The 27,095-nt window shown below is 41.4% G+C and overlaps 1 protein-coding gene across 1 annotated transcript in view; it reads right to left on the minus strand.

Moving 5' to 3' along the window:
* Positions 1-12,535: 12,535 nt before the first annotated feature.
* The window catches only part of CD19 (CD19 molecule), a 31,713-nt gene continuing 17,153 nt past the window's right edge, over positions 12,536-27,095 (minus strand). Inside the window, exons 11-17 of the mRNA XM_032234617.1 lie at positions 23,419-23,481; positions 23,240-23,314; positions 21,894-21,962; positions 20,817-20,885; positions 16,805-16,894; positions 14,833-14,913; positions 12,536-14,529 (exon numbers count right to left, since the gene is read on the minus strand). Coding sequence (XP_032090508.1) covers positions 14,447-14,529; positions 14,833-14,913; positions 16,805-16,894; positions 20,817-20,885; positions 21,894-21,962; positions 23,240-23,314; positions 23,419-23,481 — 530 coding nt within the window. The 3' untranslated portion in view covers positions 12,536-14,446. The remainder of the gene's footprint in view (positions 14,530-14,832; positions 14,914-16,804; positions 16,895-20,816; positions 20,886-21,893; positions 21,963-23,239; positions 23,315-23,418; positions 23,482-27,095) is intronic.

Genomic DNA, 27,095 nt, shown 5'->3' on the forward strand with positions numbered 1-27,095 from the left:
GAAATCTGTAGCTTGCTTTTCACAGTTCACATTTTCCAGCGGAATATATATAGTAATCATCCAGTCAAAGTCATTGTTCCTGCACATCATCTAACTCTTCTGTATGTATTAATCCACTCCTGGTCTCTCCTTGTCTTCATTTTGAGATGTCAAGTACCTTCTCCTCATCTATCTTTTGAAGAGGCTTTTTCTAAGTGGATGTTCCCGTAACTGAGTTATTCTTTCCTGTAATTAGAGAGAAAAATTGAAAAAGTGTAATTAAAAGATACATGTTAATTTACTTGCTATTGGTTCCTTAATTACCTTAAGGGACTTAATTGCCTTACCAAAGAGCTATTTACAACTTCTTTTCACTTGGGACAGTTTCCTGCCTAGGCAGGTGTTGGACTAGAAGACCTCCAAGGTCCCTTCCAACTTTACTACTGTATTGTATATCTTTGGCATGGTCATGTGGTCAAATTTGGGCACTTGGTAACTGGATCACCTTTACTTGTGTAGCATCTCAGTCACATAACCATAATTTGCAACTTATTCAAGAGTTTCCAGCATTTACTTCCAGTTTCTGGCACAAAAAGGCAACTGAGGAAATGGATTTTCTTGGCGACCACTGTGTTCCCTTAACAACTGCCACAAAAATTGCCCCCCTCCCCCAAAATGGTTCTGGTCATGTGTTGCCTTAACATAGGACCACAACAACTTATGACCATAACTCCTGGCTAAATTATAGTCATAAATCAAGGACTAGCTGTACGGTGCCCCCCTCTGACCCTTCTATGCTACTTTTTTCACTGGCTTTGCTTTGTCCCAGCAGTGCATCACTGCCATTAAACCCTTCATTCTTTAGATGTGAAAGGTTACCTTTATAGTACATTATTCCAGCTGCTATTGCCAATCCAGTCCCGAGTTCAATGAAGAATCCCAACAGCCAAGGAAGAACCACTGCACTTGTATCTGTGGGCCGAGGAGGTAAGAGAAAAAAATGTATGCCTACTATTTTGGGTATCTGGAGGATTGGGATGAATAATTACTGTATTTTTCAGAGTATAAGACGCAGTGGTTTCCTTTACCTTCCACTCTCAACTCTATTGTCTTCTCTTCCCTGTCAGGGCTGTGGATAACACAGCAAGTGTCTTTCCATCTGCATCCTGCTCATTTGGAAGCAGAATGCTGGCATTGCCCCGTAGCACTTCCGTAGGAGACATCTTTACCCCTGGCTGAAAGATTTCCAACTCATCTTCAAAATTAGCAATATCTCTTGAACCCACACGCCATGTCACACTTAGGGTTTCTGGATCTATGGGTCCGGAAGAGTCCTGAAAGTAACAAGGCAGCAGGACATCAGAACCTGGTTTGCCTTGAATTGGGCCTTGGGGGACTGTAACGGTCAATGTGAAAGAGAAAGGCAACAGGAAGAACTGATGTTATAAAATCAACATAAGATATTAGGTAGCTTAGTAACTACCAGTAGTTAAATCCAAGATTGCCTATTTTACTTGAAAAACTGATCTTTTTAATTGAGATCAACACATGTACTGATCTTTGATTATAATAAACATTTGACTGACTGACTGACTGGCATCAACCCATATGAAAACAGCAGAGGTGGGGAATTGTGACCCCTTTATGGCTTGTGGACTTCAACTCCCAGAATTCTTGACCTTTTAGAATACTAAAAGGACACGCTCAAGCAGAGAGTCAAAGTACATTTCACAATGGACAGGAATCCCAAACACAAAGCCTCCCAAAATGTATAAAAGCCCACTCATCTCAACCCCATTTTGTCAGCCACCCCATAAACATGCTGCTGAGGTTTCTGGCTACTAAATAAACAGAGACCTCCTTTCCAAAATGCAGCCTGCCTCCATTCTATTTTCAGCATCTTTCTCCCGGTTTGGGATTGGATCAGATTTTTCTTCTGATAACTGGATTTGGCATTTTTATCCACCTATGGAGAGCTTTCCAAGAATCTGGGATAGGCATATGTTGATGTTTCATAGGGTTAAAGATATCATCACAGCTTGAAAACTGTTCCAAGTATATTCTACTTTGGCAATTGACTGATGCTAATTTTGTCAATGTTGATGTGTTTAAGTGGTGCCCCAGATGTTTGGGGATTATTCTGCCAATTTATAGATTTTAAGTTTTTTTTGTAATTGCTAAGGAAAACTGGAACTCTCTTGGTGCTCCAGTTGTGTTGCACCTGCTATTATTTGTACTGTCTTTGCTTTCTTTTGACACAGTTGTTCTTTTTCTGTTTACAAATCTTTGCATTTTGTTATCTTCTCCAATTCTTTCTCTTCCATTCCACTGTCTGTGGGTACTGCCACATCTAATATCCAGACTTTTTTGTCTTTCTTATCCACAATTGTTAAGTCCGATGTATTATGTCAGGTGCATTTCTACCTGATTTCTAAACTCCTAGAGCACTTTAACCTCTTCATTTTCTATTACTTTCTCTATTTTACGGTCCCATCAGTTCTTGCTTCTGGGCAAATGGCATTGCATTGGGATATGCACCACTATAGCTCATTTTTCATGCTGTTGCTTGTAACCAGTCTGGGCAATCTTCTCACAGCAGCTAACCAGGTGGCCCACTGTTTCTTCAGCTATTTTGTTCAGCTTTTTTATCTTTTATTCAAGTTCCAACTTCTTTCTATTTTCCTGCTCTTAGCCATTGTCAAGTCTTGTTATTATCTGCTTTGTCTGCTATTTTTTTAAAATGTACTGGTCATGTAATACTATCTTCCCATGTCTCTTTTTCTGTTCTTTGTTTAGTCTATTTTGTGGTGCAGCTTAACCGTTCCCAGTATATTAGCTTCAGTGCATCATTTTCACTGGCCTTCAGGGATTTTTCCAATTGCCCTTTTTTCATATTTAACCTTCTGCAACATTCGGCATCCACCTGTTTTCCTTGGTAAATAGAATCTGTCGTCATTGCTGCTAAGACGAAGGTCATGATGCATTGTCATTATTTTTCTAGTCTTTCTATCCAGGGCTTTTAGTTCTGCTTGAGTCTATTATTCCAGTTGGGAATCTAATAACTGGAATTGCTCAGGTGTCAATTGCCTTGATGGTATTTCCTCCACTGAGTTTTTGGACTTTAAGATCTTCACTCCCTTGATATATTCACTTCTGGCCTTTAATTTGACTTCAATGTGCTTTGTGTCATCACCTTGAAGGATGCCCAGATATTTGTAGTGATCATCTTCATCCAGACTCTTGATATTGTTTTCATAGGGAATGTTGAGTTTTCACTCCCACCCCCCACCCCCGTTTGATGGTGACCATGGTACATTTGTCAGGTCAAAATTCTATTGCAGTATCTTGGCTGTATAGACAGACAGTTCAATCAGAATAGAAATGGAAGGGACCTTGGAGGTCTTCTAGTCCAATCCCTGCTCAAGTAGGAGAAGATCCTTGCCTGTATCATTTCAGACAAGTCTCTTCTTAAAAACCTCCAGTAATGAAGCACCCGCAACCTCTGAACGCAACCTGTTCTGCAGTTTAATTGTTCTCACTGTTATGAAGTTTCTCCTTAATTCCAGGTTGCTTCTCGCCTTGATTAGTTTCCATCCATTGTTTCTTGTTCTGCCTTCTGAAATTTTGGAAAATAAGTTGATCTCTTCATCTTTGTGGCAGCCTCCCAAATACTGGAATAGGCCTATCACGTCACCCCTAGTCCTTCTTTTCTCTAGACTAGCCGAATCCAAATCCTGCAAATGTTCTTCATATGTTTTAGTCTCCAATCCTTTAATCGTCTCAGTTGCTCTTCTTTGCACTTTTTACAAATCTCAACATTTTTTTTTGTAATGTGGTGACCAAAACTGGATACAGTATTCCAGGTGTGGCCTTTCTAAAGCTTTATAAAGCAGTACTACCGTATATACTCGAGTATAGGCCGACCCGAATATAAGCCGAGGCACCTAATTTTATCACAAAAAACTGGAAAAGTGATTGACTCGAGTATAAGCCTAGGGTGGGAAATGCAGCAGCTACCGGTAATGATGTCCCGTGCAGCCGCGGGAGCGATGTCCCGCCTCCTATGACACACGGCACAGTGATTCCTATCATTGGATCACTGTACCAGAGGAGGTGGGACATCGCTATGTGGCTGCTTGCCATAACAAGGAGGAGGTGGGACATCGTTGCAGAGCGGCAGGAGGGGGAGGAAGGGGAATCGTAAGACAGCCCTGCATTACATTAGAACGTGAGGAGGGGGGATGGTGCGGTGCACGCTGCGCGGCAAACTGACACAGAGGGAGGGGAAACTCACAAGGGCGCCGAGCCATTCACGAGCATCACCCAGCGGCATGGCCCCGCCCCTTTTTCTCCTCCATTTCGGGCAAATTTTTCACTGACTCGAGTATAAGCCGAGGCGGCTTTTTTCAGCCCAAAAAGTGGGCTGAAAAACTCGGCTTATACTTGAGTATATACGGTACTTCACAGAGTTGAGCAGCAATTCTATTTTAAGTGGTGTTTTTCCATACTGTTTCAGGTAACCCATGACAGACTGTCCTCATCCTACAGGCACAATTGGGACCAGAATTTCTGTTGTTAAACAAGGCGGCTATTAAGTGAGCTCTACCCAATTTATGGCCTTTTCCATTCCTGTTGTTAAGCAAATCACTGCAGTTGTTAAGTGAATAATGTGGTCATGAAGTGAATCCAGCTTCCTTCATTGACTTCGCTTACTAGAATCACTAACTTGCATGTAGTGATCCAAAGACTCCAGGATGTTGCAACTGTTGTAAATACATGCTGATTGCTAAACACTCAAATTCTGATCATGTCACTATGGGGATGCTATGTTTGGTTGTAAGTGCAAGGACCAGTAAATCAGTTTTTTCAACATCCCTGTAATTTTTGAAAGGTCACTAAATAAATGGTTGTAAATTGAGGTGGATAATTTAGTAAGGGTTTTTGATGTCCAATAGCAATGCCCTGATTTATTCACTATGGTCAACAGAGGAATCAGTGCAATGACAAAGAGTAGTGGTGTTAGTGAGGCTCCTTGAAAGATTCCTTTTTTATAGTAAACTTTTCCTAATCCATCACCTTTGGTCATTTTCCATTGTGCCAAAGATCTTTACACAAAGCTTCTGATGTTTCTACTGACCCCTTGTTATTTCTATTGCCCAATCACATGGCAGGGAGTCAAATGCCTTCTTACGCAGGCTACATTCAGGTTGGTTTTTCTCCTCCTCTGCAGTTTTCCAGAACCACTTTGTTAATTAGATATTTTGTTCCACTGCTGTTTGGGTGATTTCAACTAGAATGTGTGTTTCCAACTAAAAGCTGTTGGACTGTAATTAGATACCACACCAGTGTCATTGGTAATCTTAATTGCTAATTCAATCCTGATTCAAGGGCAAACAATATTTCATTCATCAACCAAATAAATAAAGTGCAGATTTAGTGTGTGTGTGTGTGTGTGTGTGTGTGTGTGTGTGTGTTGCATTTGTGCTGATAAATAAATAAAGGGAGACCAGTATAGATCTATTTCAAGAGATGTGACACAATACATACATACATACATACCAGGGCTGGGTTCCTACCGGTTCGCACCGGATCGCACGATCCGGTTCGTCGGTGAACCCGGAAGTAAGGAACTTCCGGGAACGCCGGTACCGGTCCTGGGCCCTGTCGCGCGCTCCCCCGCCCGTCTGGACTAAGCGCAGCCTGCCGTTCACTGTTTGGCTGGAGTCCAGCCAATCAGTGAGCGGGCTGGCTTCGTTTAAAAGTGTGGCGCCAACGGCTAACATTCCTCTTTTGAAAAGAATCTTTCTCTCAAAGAGTCTTTTCCAAAGGGTTTGTTTGTTGCCGAGACGCCTCGTTTCGCGCTTCACGCCTTCCCTTCGCCTTCCAGGAGCTTGCTGCTTTCCCCACAGGTAAGCAACCAAGCCCTGGCGGCAAGACTCGGGACGCTAGCGGCAGGACTTCGGGTGGGCGGTGGCGACGGCAGCGGTGGTAGCGGCGGTAGGAAGCTGGGGGGGGGGATAGGGGTGGCAGCGGTAGCGGCTTAGGTTTCGCCAGGGAAGGCCTCCAGGCCTTCCCTCGTGAAAGCCGCGGCGTCGCGTAGGCCACGTGGCTGCCTCCGGGTGGTGGGGGCGGCGGCCTTGCTTGCGAAAGCCGCGGCCTCGAGTAGGCCACGTGGCCGCTTTCGGGTGGGGGGGCCGCCGGTAGCCGCCTAGCTTTCGCGAGGGAAGTCCTCCAGGCCTTCCCTCGTGAAAGCCGCGGCGTCGCGTAGGCCACGTGGCTGCCTCCGGGTGGTGGGGGCGGCGGCCTTGCTTGCGAAAGCCGCGGCCTCGAGTAGGCCACGTGGCCGCTTTCGGGTGGGGGGGCCGCCGGTAGCCGCCTAGCTTTCGCGAGGGAAGTCCTCCAGGCCTTCCCTCGTGAAAGCCGCGGCGTCGCGTACTATGCGTGGCCGCCTCCGGGTGGCGGCGGCGGCCTCGCTTGCGAAAGCCACGGCCTCGAGTAGGCCACGTGGCCGCTTTCGGGTGGGGGGGCGCCGGTAGCCGCCTAGCTTTCGCGAGGGAAGTCCTCCAGGCCTTCCCTCGTGAAAGCCGCGGCGTCGCGTACTACGCGTGGCCGTCTTCTGGTCGTTGGGGGGGGGGCTGCCTCACTTTCGAAAGCCGCGGCCTCGCGTAGGCCGCGTGGCCGCCTCCGTGTGGTGCGGGCGGCGGCGGCGCCGCGGCGGCCTCGCTTGCGAAAGGGAAGTCCTCCAGGCCTTCCCCTGCAAAAGCCGCGGCCTCGCGTACTACGCGTGGCAGTGGCTGCGACCGTCTAGTTTTCGCTAGGGAAGCAAGCCCCCCACCTCCCCTCTACCCTCGCCTGGCTTGCTAAGCATGCCAGGCAACCTAAGTGACCCTACCTAGCCTTGTCCCTCCAGTCAGGTTTCTTACCTGTTCCTGCTGCCTGCCATCGCGACGAGGATCCATCCATCGCATCGGAGTGCTGCTGATTCTGCCTGCTGCTGGTAAGTGGCCCGGTTTTATTTAATTATTATTTTAATGTATTTTAAAATATTTTATTTAATGCATAGAATTTTTTATAATAGTTTTACATATAAGTATTGAGTGTAGAATACTTTAAAATGGTTTACTTTAATTTATTTTGGATATAATATTTTTTAAAATCGTCTTAGACGATTTAAAAAAAGATTCTATCCAAAATAAATTAAAATAAACCTTTTTAAAGTATTCTTCACTCAATACTTTGAAATGTATTGTGCATTGAATTTTTTATAATAGTTTTATTGTAACCTATTGTGTGTGGAATATTAGTAATGGTTTCATTTATGTTATTGTGTGTTGGCATAGTTTGAAATGAAATATGAATTATTGCTTGTGCTTTGAAATAATCCTAATGCATGAAACTAATTATGATTGAATAGTTTTACTGAAACCTTGGGATCTAACATCAAAATTTTGATCGCGTGGCCATGAGAATGCTGCAACGGTCGCTAAGTGTGAAAATGGTCGCTAAGTGTGAAACATGGTCATCAGTCACTGTTTTCAATGCCATTGTAACTTTGGTCACTATACCACCTTTCTGGCCACAGTTCTTAAGTGAATAACTGCAGCTGACAAGTTACTAACATAAGTAAGTGAATCTGGTTTCCCCATTTGACTTTGTCAAAAGGTCACAAAAGGCAATTACAGGACCCCAGGACACTGAAAACAGCATAAATACGAATCTGTTGCCAAGCATCAAAATTTTGATCGCGTGGCCATGAGAATGCTGCAACGGTCACTAAGTGTGAAAATGGTCGCTAAGTGTGAAAATGGTCGCTAAGTGTATGTATCGTAGAAAATCAGATTTAGTGTGTTTCACCCTCATTGTTTAGGTAATTCTGAGGTGGTTGATGGTTCTGTGAATGCCTGTCCTTTAAAATTGCCCGCAATGCCTTGATGGTTTTTATTCCAGTGGCTTTGTCTTTCCTGTCCTTAGGCTTAGGGGAAAAAAACCTGGTTTCATTCGCAGTCTTGGGGGGGGGGGGGGGTGTTGTTCTTATTTTTTTGTGTTTTCCATCATAGTTTGTGTGTGTGTGTGTGTGTGTAATGTCCCGCAGTTATCTACGCATTAATAATGATCTAGTAATATTTCCTTATACATTTTAGGGACCTTTCTTTACATAATTGGTCTTTTCTTTCATACTTTTGGCTTTCTAATTCCTGTTTCCGTTAGTTGGCAATAGCTAAAACCAATCCCACGTGAAAAAGTATTCAAAGCCTTCTTGATTTTAATTGTCAATTTATTTATTCCTGCACATTGTAATATTTATTCATTTACATATCTCTGTTTTTCCACTGTTGTGCAAACACATCCCACGTAATCTACCTTTACGATTGCTCTTCTAACCACTAACTTCTGAATAGCTTCTTGGACCGACCTAAGTACTAATTCATAATTTCATATGCATTCATATATTCCTGTCTTTTGGAACTGAGAACTAAATTTCAGAAAAAGGAAATCTGTATTGCTCTGGGAATATGACATTCATTCTTGAACTATCTTCTTGGATGAAAGACTATATCTTTCCTGTTTGTTTATATCTTTCCTGTTTCTCATCCTTCCTGAAAAGACTGTACATTGTTGGTTGAAAGCAGAGGTCCCTTCTTGTTACCTAGAGAGTCCTCAACTTACAACCACAATTGAGTCCAATATTGTTTTATTTCTTTGACAGCAGTTAGATCTACTTAGCACAATGAAGAAGAGGCAACAGAGTTTGACCGCTTTCTTCTGCAAAAAGCCAAGAGTTGATGAATCAGCTGATCCAAAGCAGTCACCAGCACCGCCAGCTGCACCAGCACCGCCAGCACCACCAGCTGCACCAGCACCACCAGCTGCACCAGCACCACTAGCTGCACCAGCACCGCCAGCCGCACCAGCACCACCAGCTGCACCAGCACCACCAGCTGCACCAGCACCACCAGCTGCACCAGCACCACTAGCTGCAAGCCAGAGATGCTTCCCCTGTAAGTACCTGTCTTTATTGCTGGGTGTGGTGTGCTCTGTCTTGTCTTCCTCCTTGAGATAGTGAAGTGCCAGCAATTAAGGCGTTTCTTTCTGTGTCTGTCCTTTGTGCAGGTATTTGGAGCAAGATGGTGAGGTGGTGGTGCAGAAGACGCAAAAAAGGAGAGTAATTTTCCTTTTCTATTATTTTGTGTGCTGGTTTCATCCCAATGCAGTGCATGCAATTAAGGCGTTTCTTTCTGTGTCTGTCCTTTGTGCAGGTTTTTGGAGGAAGATGGTGAGGTGGTGGTGCAGAAGACGCAAAAAAGGAGAGTAATTTTCCTTTTCTATTATTTTGTGTGCTGGTTTCATCCCAATGCAGTTCATGCAATTAAGGCGTTTCTTTCTGTGTCTGTCCTTTGTGCAGGTTTTTGGAGGAAGATGGTGAGGTGGTGGTGCAGAAGATGCAAAAAAGGAGAGTAATTTTCCTTTTCTATTATTTTGTGTGCTGGTTTCATCCCAATGCAGTCCATGCAATTAAAGTCTTGCTTTCTGTGTCTCTTCTTTGTGCAGCCCATTCATTGGAGTCCGTGATTCTGAAGACTGGCAAGAACAGGCATCTTCCATCTGTAAGTAGCTCTTTTATTGTTTTTGTACTTATTTTAATCATATTGTAGTTGGGGGAAAGAATTCAGTGACATCGTCTTGGACACTCCCATCCGGTCACATGGGCGGCAAGCCACTCCCATCTGGTCACATGGGTGGCAAGCCACTCCCATCCGGTCACATGGGTGGCAAGCCACTCCCATCCGGTCACATGGGCGGCAAGCCACTCCCATCCGGTCACATGGATGGCAAGCCACTCCCATCCGGTCACATGGGCGGCAAGCCACTCCCATCCAGTCACATGGGCGGCAAGCCACTCCCCAAAGGAGGCCACGCCCACGGAGGTGGTTCGAACAATTTTTGAAACCCACCCCTGATACATACATACATACATACATACACACACACACACACACACACACACACACACACACACTCATATACATATATGTTGTATTTGTGCTGATAAATAAATAAATACAACACAAATGTAAAAAGGCAACAGTAAAAATATTGGGTTTCTATCTGGATGGTCTCTTGTGATGAGCCAATAGACAGAGAATGGAAGCAGTAAGCTTCCTCCCATATTTGGGCATACCAGGGGTTGTGACACTAATTACATATATACATATATACATATACATATACACATATACATATACATACACATACACATACACATACACATACACATACACACACACACACACACATATATATATACACACACACACATATACATACATACACATACACACATATATATATACACATATACATGCATAGACATACACATATACTCACATACACACATATATATACATGCATACATATACATACATACATGCACGCACATCTTGCAAATAAATATAACTTCCATCTTTATGCAAATAAGGGAGAAAGAAGCCCGCCCTGAGTTAAAAATAGGATGAGATATAATTGTTGAATAGACTATCTGAATGGCATACAGATCTTTTAAAGGATCATTGTGTAAATGTGTTATGGAGCAGAGGAAGAGGCCTGGTTTTCCCCCCTGTCTTTTTACACATGTTCTGCACTGGGCTTATCTTCAAACACATGATAGCTGTTATATCTGCTCTCCTGCTTCCTTGCATAATTTACAATTTAACTTTTGGCAGTTCTGCCTCTAAAAGTTTTCTGCAGCACAGTCATAATATTTCCCACGGGCTCTTCTACATGCTCCTCCCTAAGTTATTTTTGTTCTCAGGACTTCCTTATCTATTTTGCCTGGCCTTCTGTATTTTCCTGCAATCAATGTTAAATTAAATTCCTCCTTTGGGGCCTCATTGTTTCAGAGGTTGTAATGTACTGTGCAACTTGGATCAGGGGTCCCCAATCTGCGCTGCTGTGGCCCACTACTGGGCTGTGGCCTATTCTCAACTGGGCTACGTGAATGTTGGGCCAGTCTTGCGTGAGCAGCAAGCACCAGCACTCCCAGCCCCACTCGTGTGAGCAGCAGGAGTCCTTCGGGATTGGGCGGCCTATAAATTTACTAAATAAATAAATCAATAAATAAGAGTGCACACTCACTGCTCATACAAATAAAGCTGTGTGCGCAGGCACATGCATGGACCTGCCCTCACACAAAACCATCCCCTCTTCACCCCCTCTTCCCTTGTGCCAGGCTGCCAACCTGGAAAGACTGGTGAATGCTGACTCAGATGACATGAAAGCTAAAATGAGATATAAAATTTTTAAAAGTACTTTTTTGAGTCTTGTCTTATTTCCCTACAGGAGGTAAATACTCACCCTTCTACTAGAACATGAAACATTTTGGGAAATATTAAAAGGGCAGAATATTTCCCCCTAAAAGGGAGGAAGAAACTCAGTCCCCCACTCCCACTTTTGCCAATGAACCATTAAGGCCTGAGGCAGTCTACTCTACATAACAGAGGTAGGATTAACTCTCTACCGATCTCACCACATGGCACCTGGGAAGAAGCAATGCTCAACCAAACTTGGACTCAAAGCACATCCTACAGAGTTGCCCCTGCATGGCCCCATGTGAGTCTGACAACCAATCAGAATACAAGCTCAAGATCAAAGCCCAGAGAGGGCATAAAACCAGGAACTTTCAGCATCTCTGCCCTTTTTCTTTTTCACCCAACATCTGGAAGCATGTGATCCCCCTTTTCTGTTCAGGAGCTCAAGCCATGTGATCCTGATCACCACTAAACCATCTTTCCAAGCAGCCTCCATGTCTCCAGTGTCTTTTTCCCCACTTGGAACTGAACCCAGATGGACATTTCTTCCAACATCCCAAAGTTTATTCTGATAGAATTGAAGTTTGAGCAAAATCCAGGTTTTATAGAAACATCATACTGTTCAGTGACTTGCAGCCATTCATTTAGCGACTGTTTGAAATTACAATGGCACTGAAAAGGGGGCATATGACTGATTTTGGCATTTATGATCATTGCAGCATCTCCAGCATCATGCGATCAAAATGTAGGCACTTGGTAAAAGGCATGCATTTCCAATGGTTGTCCCAGGATTGCTATTTACAATTTCTTCAGCTGGCTTCTGAAAGCAAAGTCAATGGGGGCTTCACTTAATAACTGCAATGATTCATTCAAGAACCATGGCAAAAAGGTCGTAAACTTAATTATTCATTGCTTAGCAATAAACATCCTAATTCCAAGTGTAGATGTATGTCAAGGACAACCTGTGTTTGCATTTTGATAATTTAGAGATCCCAAGTTGTATCAGGACCATAAATCCCAAATACATCAGAAAATATGTCGATATGCAGCAGTCTTTCCCTCATGTCAGATCACTGCTCTTCCTGTTTAATTTCAATTATATAAGACTAGACACCGTTACAGGTAGTCCCTTACTTATGACCACAATTCAGCCCAATATTTCTGTTGCTAAGCAAGACAGCTGTTAAATGAGTTTTGTCCCATTTTACAACCTTTCTTGCTATCATTTTTAAGTGAATCACTATGGTTGTTAAGAGAACTTGGCTTATCCATTGACTTTGCTTGTCAGAAATTCACAAAAAATAATCATGATTCCCAGCCATCATAAAAATAGGCCTGTTGCCAAGTGTCAAAATTTTGTTTACATGCCCTTAGGGATGCTACAATGGTTGCATATGTGAAAAACAGTCGTAAATCACATTTTTCAGTACTGCTGTAACCGGTCACTAAATAAATTGTTGTAAATTGAGGACTACCTGTATGTAGCACCGGCAACAGCTGTTGGAATGTTTTCAAGAAAGATGTCTTCATTTCTGTCTAAGATTACAGTTATCTGACCCAAATTCAAATAAAAATTAAAAGAGAGCTTGTTGAGATCAGAAGGTGATGAGAAGCAGAAGACAATCTAATAGAGAATATTTTATTTTATGGGATATAGTACCTGATAAAACATATGACAGCAAGAGAAATAAGAACAATAATATGCTGGGACAAGTTTCCCCAGTTTGTTAACAGTGCAATTAGATCCTTTTTATATACCCAGGAGGTAGATAAACCATGGGCCTTACACTGTACTAAGTAATAATGGAATAGGTTTGATGTTGATCTATTATAACATACTGTATGGACCTAGCTATCATTTATATCTTAGCATTATTATTGTAGATCTTCATTAAATTATGGCTGAATAGAATATCTCAGCCAGACTAATGTGTCCTTTCTTCATAGTTACACAGAAACACATCTATTTATAGAACCCCCCCCCCCTTTTTTTTTTTACTGGGCATAATATGTACTTCCCCTTTGTCCTCCCCCACTTTTTGTTTTTCTTGACACATGCATGTCTAATGACAGTAACTTCTTCAAAATCCCTCCCTGCCTTTTAAAAATTGATTTGATTACGTGCCAGCAAGTTGGTTCCACTTAGAACCCAGTATGAAGATCTGCCCCAATCCAGTCCTTCAGTCTTCCATTGATAATCCCATCACCACTTTCAATCCATCCACATTACTCGTGGTCATCCTCTTCTTCTGTTTCTTTCCTCCTTTCCAACATTACAGCCTTCTTCAAGAGAATCAGATCTTCACATAGTGTCTCCAAATTAGGATAATTTGAGTCTGGTCATTTCTGGGTTAAGTGAGACTTCTGGATTGATTCATTCAATGACTCATTTGTTTATTTTCCTGGCTAGCCACATTATTCTCAGGAGGCTTCTTCACACAAGCATCCCAAAAGGATAACTCCCCTTTCTGGCCTGCTTTTTTTTAAAGTCCAACTTTCGCTTTCCTATAATACCCAGAGGATATTAAGGTTTGCACAGTTCTGATCTTTGCAAGTATAGGCACATCAACATAGTTGAATATTTTTTCCAGTTAAAACAATTATTTAGCAAAGTATGTACTGATCCTTTTGTTGAAAAAGCATTTGCAATTGTATGCTTCTTGCTTGAAATGCTGTTTCAGTATCTGAAAATGAAGGGTGGTTTTGTGATTGTCATGTGCACCAGTCAACACAGTCTTAAATGAAGAAGGTGTTTTCATGTTTATCATAAGAATTAATAAATCAGCAAGCGGCTTCATTATTCCAGAGCTGGATTCTCTGAGTAATATTTGCCAATTGTTGATTCATCAGACCCATAAACTGCTTTAAAAAAAAGTTTGTAATTGTGAAACAAAAGAAACATTTTCAGAGTCTCTGAGCAATTGAAAAAAGCAAGTTTCTACCCACATCTCCTTAAAAACCTCTACCGTTCTTCACTGCTCCAACTGCTAGACACAAGTCTAATCTACCAGGGTTTTCTTCTCTTGTAAAAGAGCTGACATCTAACACATTCAACATTCCTCATCTCTTGGGACAACAGAGTAGAATTCTGGGTAGAAATATTTTTTAATTAAGAGAAGGAAAGGATCCCTTGTTGGGCTTGTTCTCGTACTGTGGCAATACTAGTCTGAGCATAGCAGCCCACCTCTAAGATCACCTCCAAAAGGAACAGAGATGTGCTGCCACCTGGAGCCAGAGGGAGAATCTGTGGAAGAAATGAAGATTGGGTAGGTAATGCTGGGGAAAGTAACATATACCCTTGACTTTCTTGCACACTACGGGATCTGCAGCATTTAAACATAATATAGAACACTGAATTCATTAATTTGAATATTTTCTTTAATTAGCAAAAAAAAAAAGAGAGAGAAAGAACTACTAGACCCACATGACTTATTTCCCTGGCAAATGATAAATTTCTAACTCCAGGACTTCCACAACAAGTTTGAACAGGCAGCATCCCTATGGAAACATTTCCTGCTCCATAAATTCCCCTCTCCTGACAACTTACTGTCTCCATGTGGATCCAAGATGCCATCTCTCCGTGAGTTGAGACTTGTGGGGCTTTCCATATTTTCATAGGAGTCGGCATCTGCAGTGAGAAAACTTGTTATAGATTAATTGAATTCCCAATCCCAGTTTACGACAATAAGATTTCCGGAACTGGGGAGAGTTGGAGATATCCAAGTGGTTCAGAGTTAGCCATTTTTTTTCCCTGTCCTGTCTTTAATATGGTACTGGGCTTTCCAAGTATAGTGGTATCTTGGTAAAATACTTGACTGCTTTAAAACTTGTTGAATTTGGTTCTCGACCCATTTTGAGGTGGAAATGTTGTCCCAATACTCAGCCTCTTTTTGTACTCGATGTGCTGCTATAGGAAGAGGGGGGCAGCTGTGGAGAACAGACAGGAAGTCAGCCATGCTAGGAAGATTGATTTACATTTGTTTAATGACTGTTTGAAGTTATAATGACACCGAAAAAAAGTGTTTTATGACTGTTTTTCACACTCACAACCCAGGGGTGGGTTCTGCCCGGCTTTACTACCAGTTCGCTCGGTCGCGCGCAAAATGCACGCGCGAATGTGTAGTTCAATTAAAATTGTTCTGTGCATGCGCAGAACTAAAAAAACAAGATGGCGGTGGCAACGGCGGCAACGAGGGAACCAGTTTGGGGGCATGTCAGGCCTGGTTCCAGCGACCCAGGCCGTTGGTTCCAGTGACCCAGGCCACCATACCACTACCAGTTCAGACGAACCAGGCTGAACTGGTAGGAGCCCACCATTGTTACAACCATGGCAGCATTCCCCTAGTTTTGTAATCAAAATTTGGATGCTTGGCAACTGGCATGTATTTATGATGGACATTTATGCAATGTCCTGGAGTCATGGGATCACCCTTCGTGACCTTCTGAGAAACAGAGTCAATGGGGAAGCCAGATTCACTTAATAACCATGTTACTAACTTAACAACTGCAATGTTTCACTTAACAACTGTGGTAAGAAAGTTTGTAAAATGGGGCAAAACTCATTCAGCTACTGTATTGCTTAGCTACAGGAATTTTGGGCTCAAATGTGGTTGTAAGTCAAGGACTAGCTATAAGCTAGAAACTATTGTAAAAGAAAAGTTCTGTCAGGGAAAAGAGAATCAGCGATAACAAACATAGACTATATAGAAATTGGAAACAAGCCTCTTTGTTCCATATTTGCTGTCTTAGTCAAGTTCCTATGGAAGGAAGCAACTCTAAAATAAGTATGTTGGGTCAAGGACAAGACTGTTTCCCCCCAACGCCTACATCAGCTATTATTTCTAAATAAGGAAACCAGAAAGATAACATACGTGTGCAATTAGTTTGATAAATGTGCTTGTTTGCATGCAAATGTTTTCTGCTCTTCAAATAAAATATCCTGTGTTCGTAGATCAATAAACCCTCAATGCTCACTACAGCAGCTGTTGGTTTTATTGCATTTGCCAAGCAGAAGATTTTCCTCCATCTGCCACACAATTTTAAATGCAAAAAAAGCTCCTCTTGAGAAAAAAATCACTATGGCTTTGAAAAACGTTTCTCCTTTTCTGCTGCTTGTCCTTAAAATGCAGAAGAACAGTTCATGAGTTTTGTTCAAGCATCTACTGGAAGTAACTTTAAATTATTTGAAGATGAAAAATAACTATTTTGTTTATTGGATTTTTATCTTGCCTCTTATTCAAGGGTTCAAGAGGGCATGCAGAGCACTTCCTCTCCAGAGAAAAACAACTCTGTGAGATAGGTTGGGTTGAGAGTGAATAATTGCCTTAAAATCATCTAGCAACTTTTCATAGCTGACGACCTTGGTTTCCTTAATGCTTCAACCGTTATCACAAATTGGACATTGGCTTGTTTGTTAGCAATCTATTCTCACATTCTATGAAAGTAGTCCTTGAAGTTTCTTCTTCTAAGTTCCTACAACTAACTTCCTTCCTAGAGAATCCAGGAGTTTTTATACTCACCCTCTTCATTGCTCGTGTTGGTATGGAGGTAAAACAGTTTGCTTGCAGTGGGACATAAGGATCCATTCATCTCTTCATAGGATTGAGACCCTGATGAACAAAGCAGGAACTTCTCAAAATAGGGCTATGTTAATTACTCCTGATACTATTTATCTGGAAAATACTACCAACCCTTCAGCCATATCTTCATTGTGTCTTGAAGGGAGGTCTCGCAAGCATCCTGTTTAACAGCATCTTGATCCCTTGGTCCAATGGAGGACATCATTTACTATGTTCAGCAGTGCCCCATTCGCAATGGGATTAGGGCCAAATTATTTATGGTAGATCAATTCAAGGGCCGGGACCTTGAATTATTGAATTATATTCTTGCAAAATGTTTCTAACTCTTAGCAGTCAGTTTTGCTACTGTTGCTCTGCTGTCATTTAATCTCAAAAAGAATTTTTTTAAAAAGTAATAAATCTGGCCTACTTTGTTTTGAGTTCTTTGCATCTTTTAATTATTCTATTTTATGCTATTACATTTCAAAAATCAAAAGTTGGAATTAAAAGAATCAAAAGTTGGAATTAAAATTGCTGGGAGAAATATCAACAACCTCAGATATGCAGATGATACCACTATAATAGCAGAAAGTGAAGAGGAACTAAAGAGCCTTTTGATGTGGGTAAAGAAGGAGAGTGCAAAAATTGGCTTGAAACTCAACATTAAGAAAATTTAATCGTGGCATCTGGACCTCTCAATTCCTGGCAAATAGATGGGGAAGAAATGGAGGTGGTGACAGGTTTTATTTCCTGGCTTCCAAGATCACCGCAGATGGGGATTGCAGCCAAGAAATTAAAAGATGCTTGCTCCTGGGGAGGAAAGCTATAGCAAATTTAGACAGCATACTAAAAAGCAGAGACATCACTCTGCCAACAAAACTGCGTATAGTCAAGGCTATGGTTTTCCCAGTTGCAATGTATGGCTGTGAAAGTTGGACCATAAGAGAGGCTGAGCACCAAAGAATTGAGGCCTTTGAACTATGGTGCTGAAGACTCCTGCGAGTCCCTTGGACTGCAAGGTGATCTAACCAGTCAGTCCTAGAGGAGATCAACTCTGACTGCTCTTTAGAAGGCCAGATCCTGAAGATGAAACTCAAATACTTTGGCCACCTAATGAGAAGGAAGGACTCACTAGAGAAGAGCCTAATGCTGGGAAAGATGGAGGGCAAAAGAAGAAGGGGACGACAGAGAATGAGGTGGCTGGATGGAGCCACGGAAGCAGTAGGCGTGAGCTTAAATGGACTCCAGAGGATGGTAGAGGACTGGAAGGCCTGGAGGAATGTTGTCCATGGGGTCACAATGGGTCGGACACGACTTCGCAACTAACAACAACAATGATATTACATTGTTATGATCTATCTTGAGAACAATACTTATTTATTGATGTTATTAACAATTTTGCATGGCAACCTAATCTCAACTATGTTGAGAACATAGTTTCCCAGCAGCCCAAGGGTATCATTGTTGTACAGGGCAGCAATCAGCCCTTGGAGGGGATGGCCCATGCCAGCTGTTGTAGCCATTTGGAGTGGCAATAGAATGAGATTAGAATAAATCAGAGTACAGGTAGTCCTCGACTTATGACCACAATTGAGTCCCACATTTCTGTTGCGAAGTGAGATATTTGCTAAATGGGTTTTGCCCCATTTTGCAACCTTTCTTGCCACAGTAGTTAAGTGAATCACTGTGATTGTTAAGTTAGTAACATGGTTGTTAAATGAATCAGATCTCCCCACTCACTTCTCCAATCAGAATGTTGCAAAAGGCGATGATTGGACCCTGGGACTCTGCAATTGTCATAAATATGAGTCAGTTGCCAAACATCTGAATTTTGATCCCATGACTATAGGGATGCTGCAAAGTATGAAAATTGGTCCTATGTCACCTTTTAGTAACTTTGAACTGTTACTAAATGAACTGTTGTAAATCGAGGGCTACCTATAGAGTATCTGCTCCAAAGGATGAAGAAAAGCCTTGGAGAGATGCAAGATGGATGCAGAGTTTCAAAACATGGGAGAAATTCATGTCAACATTAAGAAATGATAAGTGGTTGTTGTTGTTTTTTTACTTATGGCCACTTGTTTAGCAACTGTTGGAAGTTATGATGCTGCTGGAAAAAGATGATTTATGACCAGGCCTCAAAGGTACCATTGGTTGAAAGACTCTGTTCCTGCAGCTCAGGAGAGGTGGACACTGGGGGTCACATATTCCTTTGATGTTCCTTTTACATAGAGAATCAGAAAAACCATATTCTGCCAATAATTCCTAGGTATCCTGGCCATTCTGACACTGCTCATCTCCAGTGGCTGCTTAAGGATGAACAGTCCATACCCACAGTGCAGGTGGCTGGATTCTGCACAGCAGCACGGAGATTCATCGGAAACAGGTGTCTAATTCACCATAGTTATGTTATACAACAAATGTAGCAAAACCTTCGCACTGCTTATTCCTTTCCCTTTTAGTAAAACTCACAATGGGCCACTCATTTTATAGATTGTAATTGTAGTATAGTTAGACCATATATAGAATAGAATAGAACCAGGGGTGGTTCTGGCAATCACTACTGCCAATTCGCTCATGGATGCGAATAGAATAGAATAGAATAGAATAGAATAGAATAGCAGAGTTGGAAGGGACCTTGGAGGTCTTTTAGTCCAACCCCCTGCTCAGGCAGGAAACCCTACACCACTTCAGATAAATGGATATCCAACATCTTCTTAAAAAGTGTTGGAGCATTCACAACTTCTGGAGGCAAGTTGTTCCACTGATTAATTGTTCTAACTGCCAGGAAATTTTTCCTTAGTTCTAAATTACTTCTCTCCTTGATTGGTTTCCACACATTGCTTCTTGTTCTACCCGCAGGTGCTTTGGAGAATAGTTCGACTCCCTCTTCTCTGTGGCAGCCCCTGAGATATTGGAACATTGCTATCATGTCTCCCCTAATCCTTCTTTTCATTAGACTAGACATACCCAGTTCCTGCAACCATTCTTCATATGTTTTAGCCTCCAGTCCCCTAATCATGTTTGTTGCTCTTCTCTGCACTATTTCTAGAGTCTCCACATCTTTTTTACATTGTGGCAACCAAAACTGGATGCAGTATTCCAAGTGTGGCCTTACCAAGGCATTATAATGTGGTATTAACATTTCACGTGATCTTGATTCTATCCCTCTGTTTATGCAGCCTAGAACTGTATTGGCTTTTTTGGCAGCTGCTGCACACTGCTGGCTCATATTTAAATGGTTTTCCACTAGGATTCCAAGATCCCTCTCACAGTTACTACTATTGAGCAAGGTAACACATATACTGTACTTGTACATTTTGTTTTTCTTGCCTAAATGTAGAACCTTACAATATAATTGACAGATTGAATTTTATCAAAGATTTTAGTTGTTATTTATTATTTTATACTAGAATTTTTAATTGTACATTTAGTGAATGCTTTTATTTGTTTTGGTCTCTGGTCTATTACTGTGATAAACTAGATTGATTGATTGAAAGTCCTCAAACATACAACTATTTTAGCATCTTTTCACAAGCAAAGCCAATGGGGAATCTGGCAGAGAAGTTTGTAAGTCATAGTCATGCTATGTCTCACTTAATGACTGTGGCAAAAAAGACTGTAAAATTGGATGTGGTCCCATGATGCCTCACTTAATACTCACTCAAGAAATTTCCTGGTCTCTGTTGTGATCTTAAAATACGGATTACTTGTATGGGTAATCCATAGTGGGAACAGGGCAAGATTAGATGACATCGGATGATGTATATAAAATACATTATGCTCAGTTTTCTTTCTGTAATGCCTTTACAAATGCAAATGTATTTTTCATTCACTTCAAATTACATATGTAGGAGGGAAGTTTTAAAAATAAAAAAGATGGTAATGCTATACATCAATCTGGTAGGTAGGAGAAGAGACCCAGGAGAAGTTTGAAGTTTTGTTGTCCATTAAAGTTCTCCTTTTTACTTACCTGTAGAAGGTTCACTGCCTCCATCCTGCCTGTCCTTATGGATATCCAGTGCCAGCTGTAAGCGTAAACCTGGAAGCAGAAATGGATACCAGCAGCTAAATGGCATTTTATACTGTGATTACAGAAATATCATCCATTTAAATCTTAAAACAGAGACTCTTCCTCCTCTCTAGAAATCTTTATACTGAGCAGCCCAAAGCATCCAAGATTTCCACAAATGAGGTACTATATAAAAAGAATGTATTTAACTAGTTGTGTTCCCCAGAATTGATATAAATAGACTGTCTCTTACACAAGACTTAATATTTAAGTAGTAGCCAGTTACTAATTATTATATTTTGTGTATTTAATATTGATAAAACCCCATTTGGAATCACTGTGAGATGTTAATTTCAGTTTACCAATTTTATATATATAAGACCCTCTATCTTATTTCACCAGTCTAACAAATCTCAACTTCCAACTGCACTGATTTGATGGTATTTCCTTAAATAAATATGATATAAAATACAGGTAGTACTTGACTTACAGCCACAACTGAGGCTAACATTTCTGTTGTTAAATGAGACATTTGTTAAGTGAATTTTGTCCCATTTTATGATCTTTCTTGCCTCAGTTATTAAGTGAATCATTGCAGTTGGCAAGTTAGTAATCTGGTTGTTAAGTGAATCTGGTTTCCCCGTTGACTTTGCTTGCCAGAAGGTCACAAAAGGGGATCTAATCTATTCTATTCGGTTCTATTCTGTTCTACTCTACGCTACTTACCTTACGCTACCTACTTTACCCTACTTACTGCCCCAGCCTACCCTGCAGTATCCATTGCAGCAATATGGTTAAGTGAAGAAAAGATCATCAATTGGGCATGACTCATTTAGCAAGTGCCTCACTTAGCAATGGAAATATTGGTCTCCTTCTGTTTGTAAGTTAAAGACTATCAGTAATAGTAATAATAAATATGCCTTCTAGAAATAGGTTGGCTTTGCTGACGAAGAAAGATGGAGAAATGTCATACATTTGAGGATAATGAATTCTGGACTTGTAGATTTTTGTTGTTGTTGTTTAGTTTCTATTTTGTACCTGCTATGAGTCGTGCTGCACCAGAGCTCGTAGGACACTCTTCTTCCAAATTTATATAGTTTTCATTGTCTATAATGTAAATACAGTTGATTATCACCAGCAGCCCCATGATTCAATAATTTTGTCAGCATCCTATGGAGTCAGTTTCTGTTTTGAGAATTATCCTATAAGTTCTCATAAGACATCCAAGGTCACTTGATAGTGAGAGGAGTGGCATATAAATTTAATTAATAAATAAAAAATAACTAAAGCCATAAGAAGGAAAAGGAAGGAAAATAATGTTACTGCAGTAACATGATGCATCAAAATCTGCAGCTGCCACAATGAAGTGTTATGAAAACTAGGGGGTCTTTGGTCCCATTGTGGACCCCCAAATGAAGGCTCCTGGGCACAAGGTTTTGCAACCAGTACTAGTGGTAAAGTATCTTTACAATTTTGAAAATCAATACAGTCAATATATTTATTAATTTCAAAATTCTAAGACATCTTTGTTTAAACTACTTTTGTTTAAAAAAATAGTCTGGGTTAGAATAAAAAACAAGAATAGGCATGTTAGACCAGAGGGAAAGATATATCTACGATACAACAATGTGGAATAGAATACAGTACTTCTAGCTATCTATGAAGATTCTCACCTGTCCAGGTCATAGTTGTATCAAAAGGGTTTTTTATTTTTGACTGATTATTTTTGAGGAAAAAGAAGACATTTTGCTTCTTATCCTGGAAGTTGTATTGGATGGTTTGGGAGATGGAAGGCAGTTATTGACAGTTAAGATTAGTTTGGGGGAATGGTGGTGGTGGGAGAATGAAAAGATTGTGTTTTCTTTTTCCTCAAAAAATTAGTCTAGTTGTCTTTTCAAAAATAAAAACCAGTTTTGATGTACTGCTAGCTGTTCCCAACTAACATGGTGTTGCAGTACATTACACATCACATTACCTCTAGCTCAGTGATTCTCAACCTTGGTCACCTGAAGATGCGTGGACTTCAACTCCCAGAATCCGCCAGCCAGCTCTGCTGGGAATTCTGGGAGTTGAAGTTCACGCATCTTCACGTGGGCCAAGGTTGAGAAGCACTGCTCTAGCTAAAACACCTGGGTATGTGTGAAGATACATTTCAACACATGAAGAACACCAGTTTTGGAAACCTAGTTGGCTTTCCTTTATATTTAGTATTTCTCAACCTTGGCAATGTTAAGACGTATGGACTTCAACTCCCAGAATTTCCCTATCAGCATGCTGATGTGAGAATTTTGGGAACTGAATTCTCCTCATCTTAAAATTGACAAGTTTTAGAAACCCTGATTGATGCTTGTCTTTTCAACTTCCATATCAAATCCAGACACTACCTTCAGCAATGGGGTCTTGGTCTTGGATCAAATTCTCAAGGACCTGCTCGGTTTTGTTGGAGTACCATGAGTCATCTATGGGACGTAAGAAAGCAATGATTAAGAATATTCTACTGACATCTTACCATGTCACCTGCATTCCTCATTCTGTCAAGATACACCCATATATTTCTCAATACCTGAGTTCCCATTGTGAAGATCAAACGTCACCTTGTCCTTGTTATTTTCGTAAATGAGCACATCTATGATAGAAGAAAGAATAGCTGTCATTTTTTATTAAAAAAAAAAAGAGGAAGTAAAGGATGGCTGTCATTGCTAATCCACATGCTTTGCATACTGTATGTGAAACATATCTGGGGAAAAAGGGTGGGTCTTTTTTCTGAGATCTTGAGGAGATGTAGACAACTCTTGTAGCAACGGTTTGAAGAACTTCTCAATTTGTACCTCACCAAGGCACAAATCTGCTCTGGCAACATGTGTTTTCTGTTGTGTCTTTGTGATAAGGCCTTCATCTTATCCACAGACAATGAATGGGCCGTGCATAAGGCATCTGATGTTAAAATATTATTCCCCTCCCCTCCTTATTCCAACACCAGCTAAGGGTAATTTCAAGGCATGTCAATTCTGTTTTTGTTATCCATTTATTTGGAGGGGAATCAAGTGAATTATTCTCTCAATGATTTGACAGGATAAGGTTGATAAGGAAAGGAAATTTCATCCTGGTGCTTTTCTCATATTCGAAGATAGGTGGATGGTACTGGCAATTTGGTACAAAAGAATGATTGTAAAATGCTATCTCTAAAAATGTTTTGATTATTACATGCCATCAAGTTGATGTCAAATCTTATTGACCATGTAGATACATTTTCTCTAGGACAAATCTGTTTCCAACCTGTTCTTTCAGATCTTCCACATTGTTGTTCGTAATCCTCTTCTCTTTCTTTCCATCTTTCCTAGCATTATACTTCTTTAGAAAACTAGATCTTTGGCTGCAGTGCCTAATCTAAGTTTAGATATTTGTATAACTGAGAATTCTAGGTTGATTTGTTCAGTAATCCACTGTATGCATGGTCCATTTTGGGAATTCTATAAATTGAAGTCCATAGATCTGGAAGTTTCCAAGCTTGGGTACACTCACACAGACGTGCCAATAGTAGAGACAGCATGATCCGGCCAAAGGCATACAGAACACACAGTGTATCTAAATTTAGATGAGTGCAAGAGGGTTTTTTAAGTCAAGATGTTGGTTGATCATTAGTTCAGAGTAGAGAGCTCAGAGTATAGATCTTCAGCTTCTGACAAGCAATGGGAAAACCATATTCACTTAACACCCATATTCAACTTAACAATTGCAGTGATTCACTTAACCATTGTGGCAAGAAAGATTGTAAAATGGAGCAAAAGTCACTTAACAAATGGCTCTCTTAGTAACAGAAATTTTGGGCTCAATTGGGGTTGTAAGTCAAGGACTATCTGCCAGATGAATTGGTAGACACTGACGCAGATACTGTATACCCTTTTCCTGAGCATACTTTGGAAAGTTTAAAAATGGCCACCTTGCTCCCCTGTCCGGCTTGTTCTGTTCAGACAAGGAGAGTGATATTTCAGATAAAGGAAATGCTGAAGGCATGTAGAAAGAATTAGGGATTAAAAAACTGGTATTATGAATTTTGTCTCCACCTGAACCTGTCATTGAATAACTGGCCTCTGATTTTCAGCACTCTCGTTTTGTGGATAAATATCTGAGAGAGTTTGGTATATAAGTAGTCCTCAGCGTATGACTGTAATTGGGACCTGAATTTTGGTTGATAACCAAGATGGATGTTAAGTGGAGTGATGGGCTGTCTACTAAAACAAAGCAAAGTTATGGCAAATATTTGAAAGGAGACAGGGAAGCCTGTAATTGTGAAGTCTGCCTGGCAAAAACAAATAATTCTTATTCACAGGGAATGTGCACGTGTAATACAATGCTTATTAGATAACTTCTGGAGCATTCATCAGCCAAGGCTTAGGGATAGGGACAGCTAGAGGCCAATAGTGCAATTGTTAGATCATTACTAAAACATTTATTAGATGATTTGTTTGATATCTCCCGCCTTTCTGCTTTGGTGAAATTGTATAAGCCTTTCTTAATCCTTTGTTTTGGGTCCTGGCATTTTGCTGGTTGGGGCCCTTTTGTGGATGCGCTTCAGTAAAAGGAAACAAAACATGCATGTCTCATGGCTTCATTGGCTTCGGCATCAGGCTCAGATCTGAACTGGGGACAACAATCCAACTTTACAATTTTGGCTCCAATTGTTAAGTGAATTGTGTGATTGTTGAGCGAATTCTGGCTTCCTTCTGTTGAATTTGCTTGTCATAAGCCATTTGGGAAGGTCACACATGGTGATCACATGACCTAGAGCAGTGATGGCGAAACTTTTTGGCACCAAGTGTCCAAACCGGAACGTGCATGCGCATGGGTCCTGGCCAGCTGGTATTCGCACATGCTGGAGCCCCAGAAACCCAAAGACCATGTCACATGCACACCGGCCAGCTGGTTTTTGGGTTTCTGGGACTCCAACATGCACAAAGGTCAGCTGGCCAGCAGGCACAAGCATATTGGAAACCAGAAAAGCAGCTGGCAATGGCACATGTGTCCACGAAGAGGGCTCTGCATGTCACCTCTGGTACGCATGCTATAGGTTCGTCATCACGGACCTAGAATCACTGCAACCATCATAAATACATGCTGGTTGCCAACCGCCCAAATTTTGATCGTATGACTGTGGGGATGCTGCAAAAGTCATATGTGTGAGGACCAGTTGTAAGTCACTTTTTTCACTGCCATTGCAACCTTGAGTAGTCAGTAACAAATGATTGTATGTTGAGGACTACCTGTACAAAATTCAGAATCCCCTCTTTCATACACACACAAGTGAATGTTTAATATTCTCCTTCAGTATTTATTTTCCAGCTACCCTTAAAAGTTATAGTTTTCTGCCCATAAATCCAATAGGGTTTTGCTCCTCCCCAGGTAACATTACTCATTCAAAGAGCTGCTGAAAAATGAGGGTCCAGAGGGGATGTGTACAAGATGGTCAAACAAACCAAGAAGGACATCTGCACCATTGGTGGGTTTCAAAAATGTTTAGAACCTCTTCTGTAGGTATGGCCTGCTTTGTGGGAGGGGCTTGCTGACCATGTGATTGGGTGGGAGTGGCTAGCCAGCCATGTGACTAGGTGGGAGTGGCTTGCCACCATGTGACTGGGTGGGTGTGGCCAACTTGTAAAATGTGGTGACACTCACTTAACAACGCTCTTGCTTAGCAACCAAAATGTTGGCTCAGAAGCTCTGGCATTTGAAGCATGCAAGTCTTAAAGCTGTCAAGTTACAAGACCCTTGCACCCCTAACCCTTTAGGAAAAAAAACCCCAGGGGTGCTCAAACTTGACTGTTTTAAGTCTTGTGGACTTCAACTCCCAGAATTCCTCCTCCAGTGATGTTGGCTCAGGAACTCTGGCATTGAAGGGTGCAAGTCTTAAAGCTGTCAAGTTACAAGACCCTTGCACCCCTAACCCTTTAGAAAAAAACCCCCAGGGATGTTCAAATTGGACAGCTTTAAGACTTGTGGACTTCAACTCCCAGAATTCCTCCTCTCGCTCTTCATCGTGATAATGTTCGGATGGGCGGCGGGAGGGAGCTGGAACCGGTTCTAAACGGCACTGTGGATTTGTGGAACCTCTTCTATAGAAGAGGTTAGAACTGGCAGGAACTGACCCCTGATCTGCACCCTAAGATGGCCTGCATCTTAACTTTTCAAAACTGTCTGCAATTGCCCTGAGAAGTTCATCAGCTTCCTTCACAAAATGTAGGA

This window comes from Thamnophis elegans, chromosome Z (assembly GCF_009769535.1).
Source record: "Thamnophis elegans isolate rThaEle1 chromosome Z, rThaEle1.pri, whole genome shotgun sequence".
NCBI classification, from domain to species: domain Eukaryota; kingdom Metazoa; phylum Chordata; class Lepidosauria; order Squamata; family Colubridae; genus Thamnophis; species Thamnophis elegans.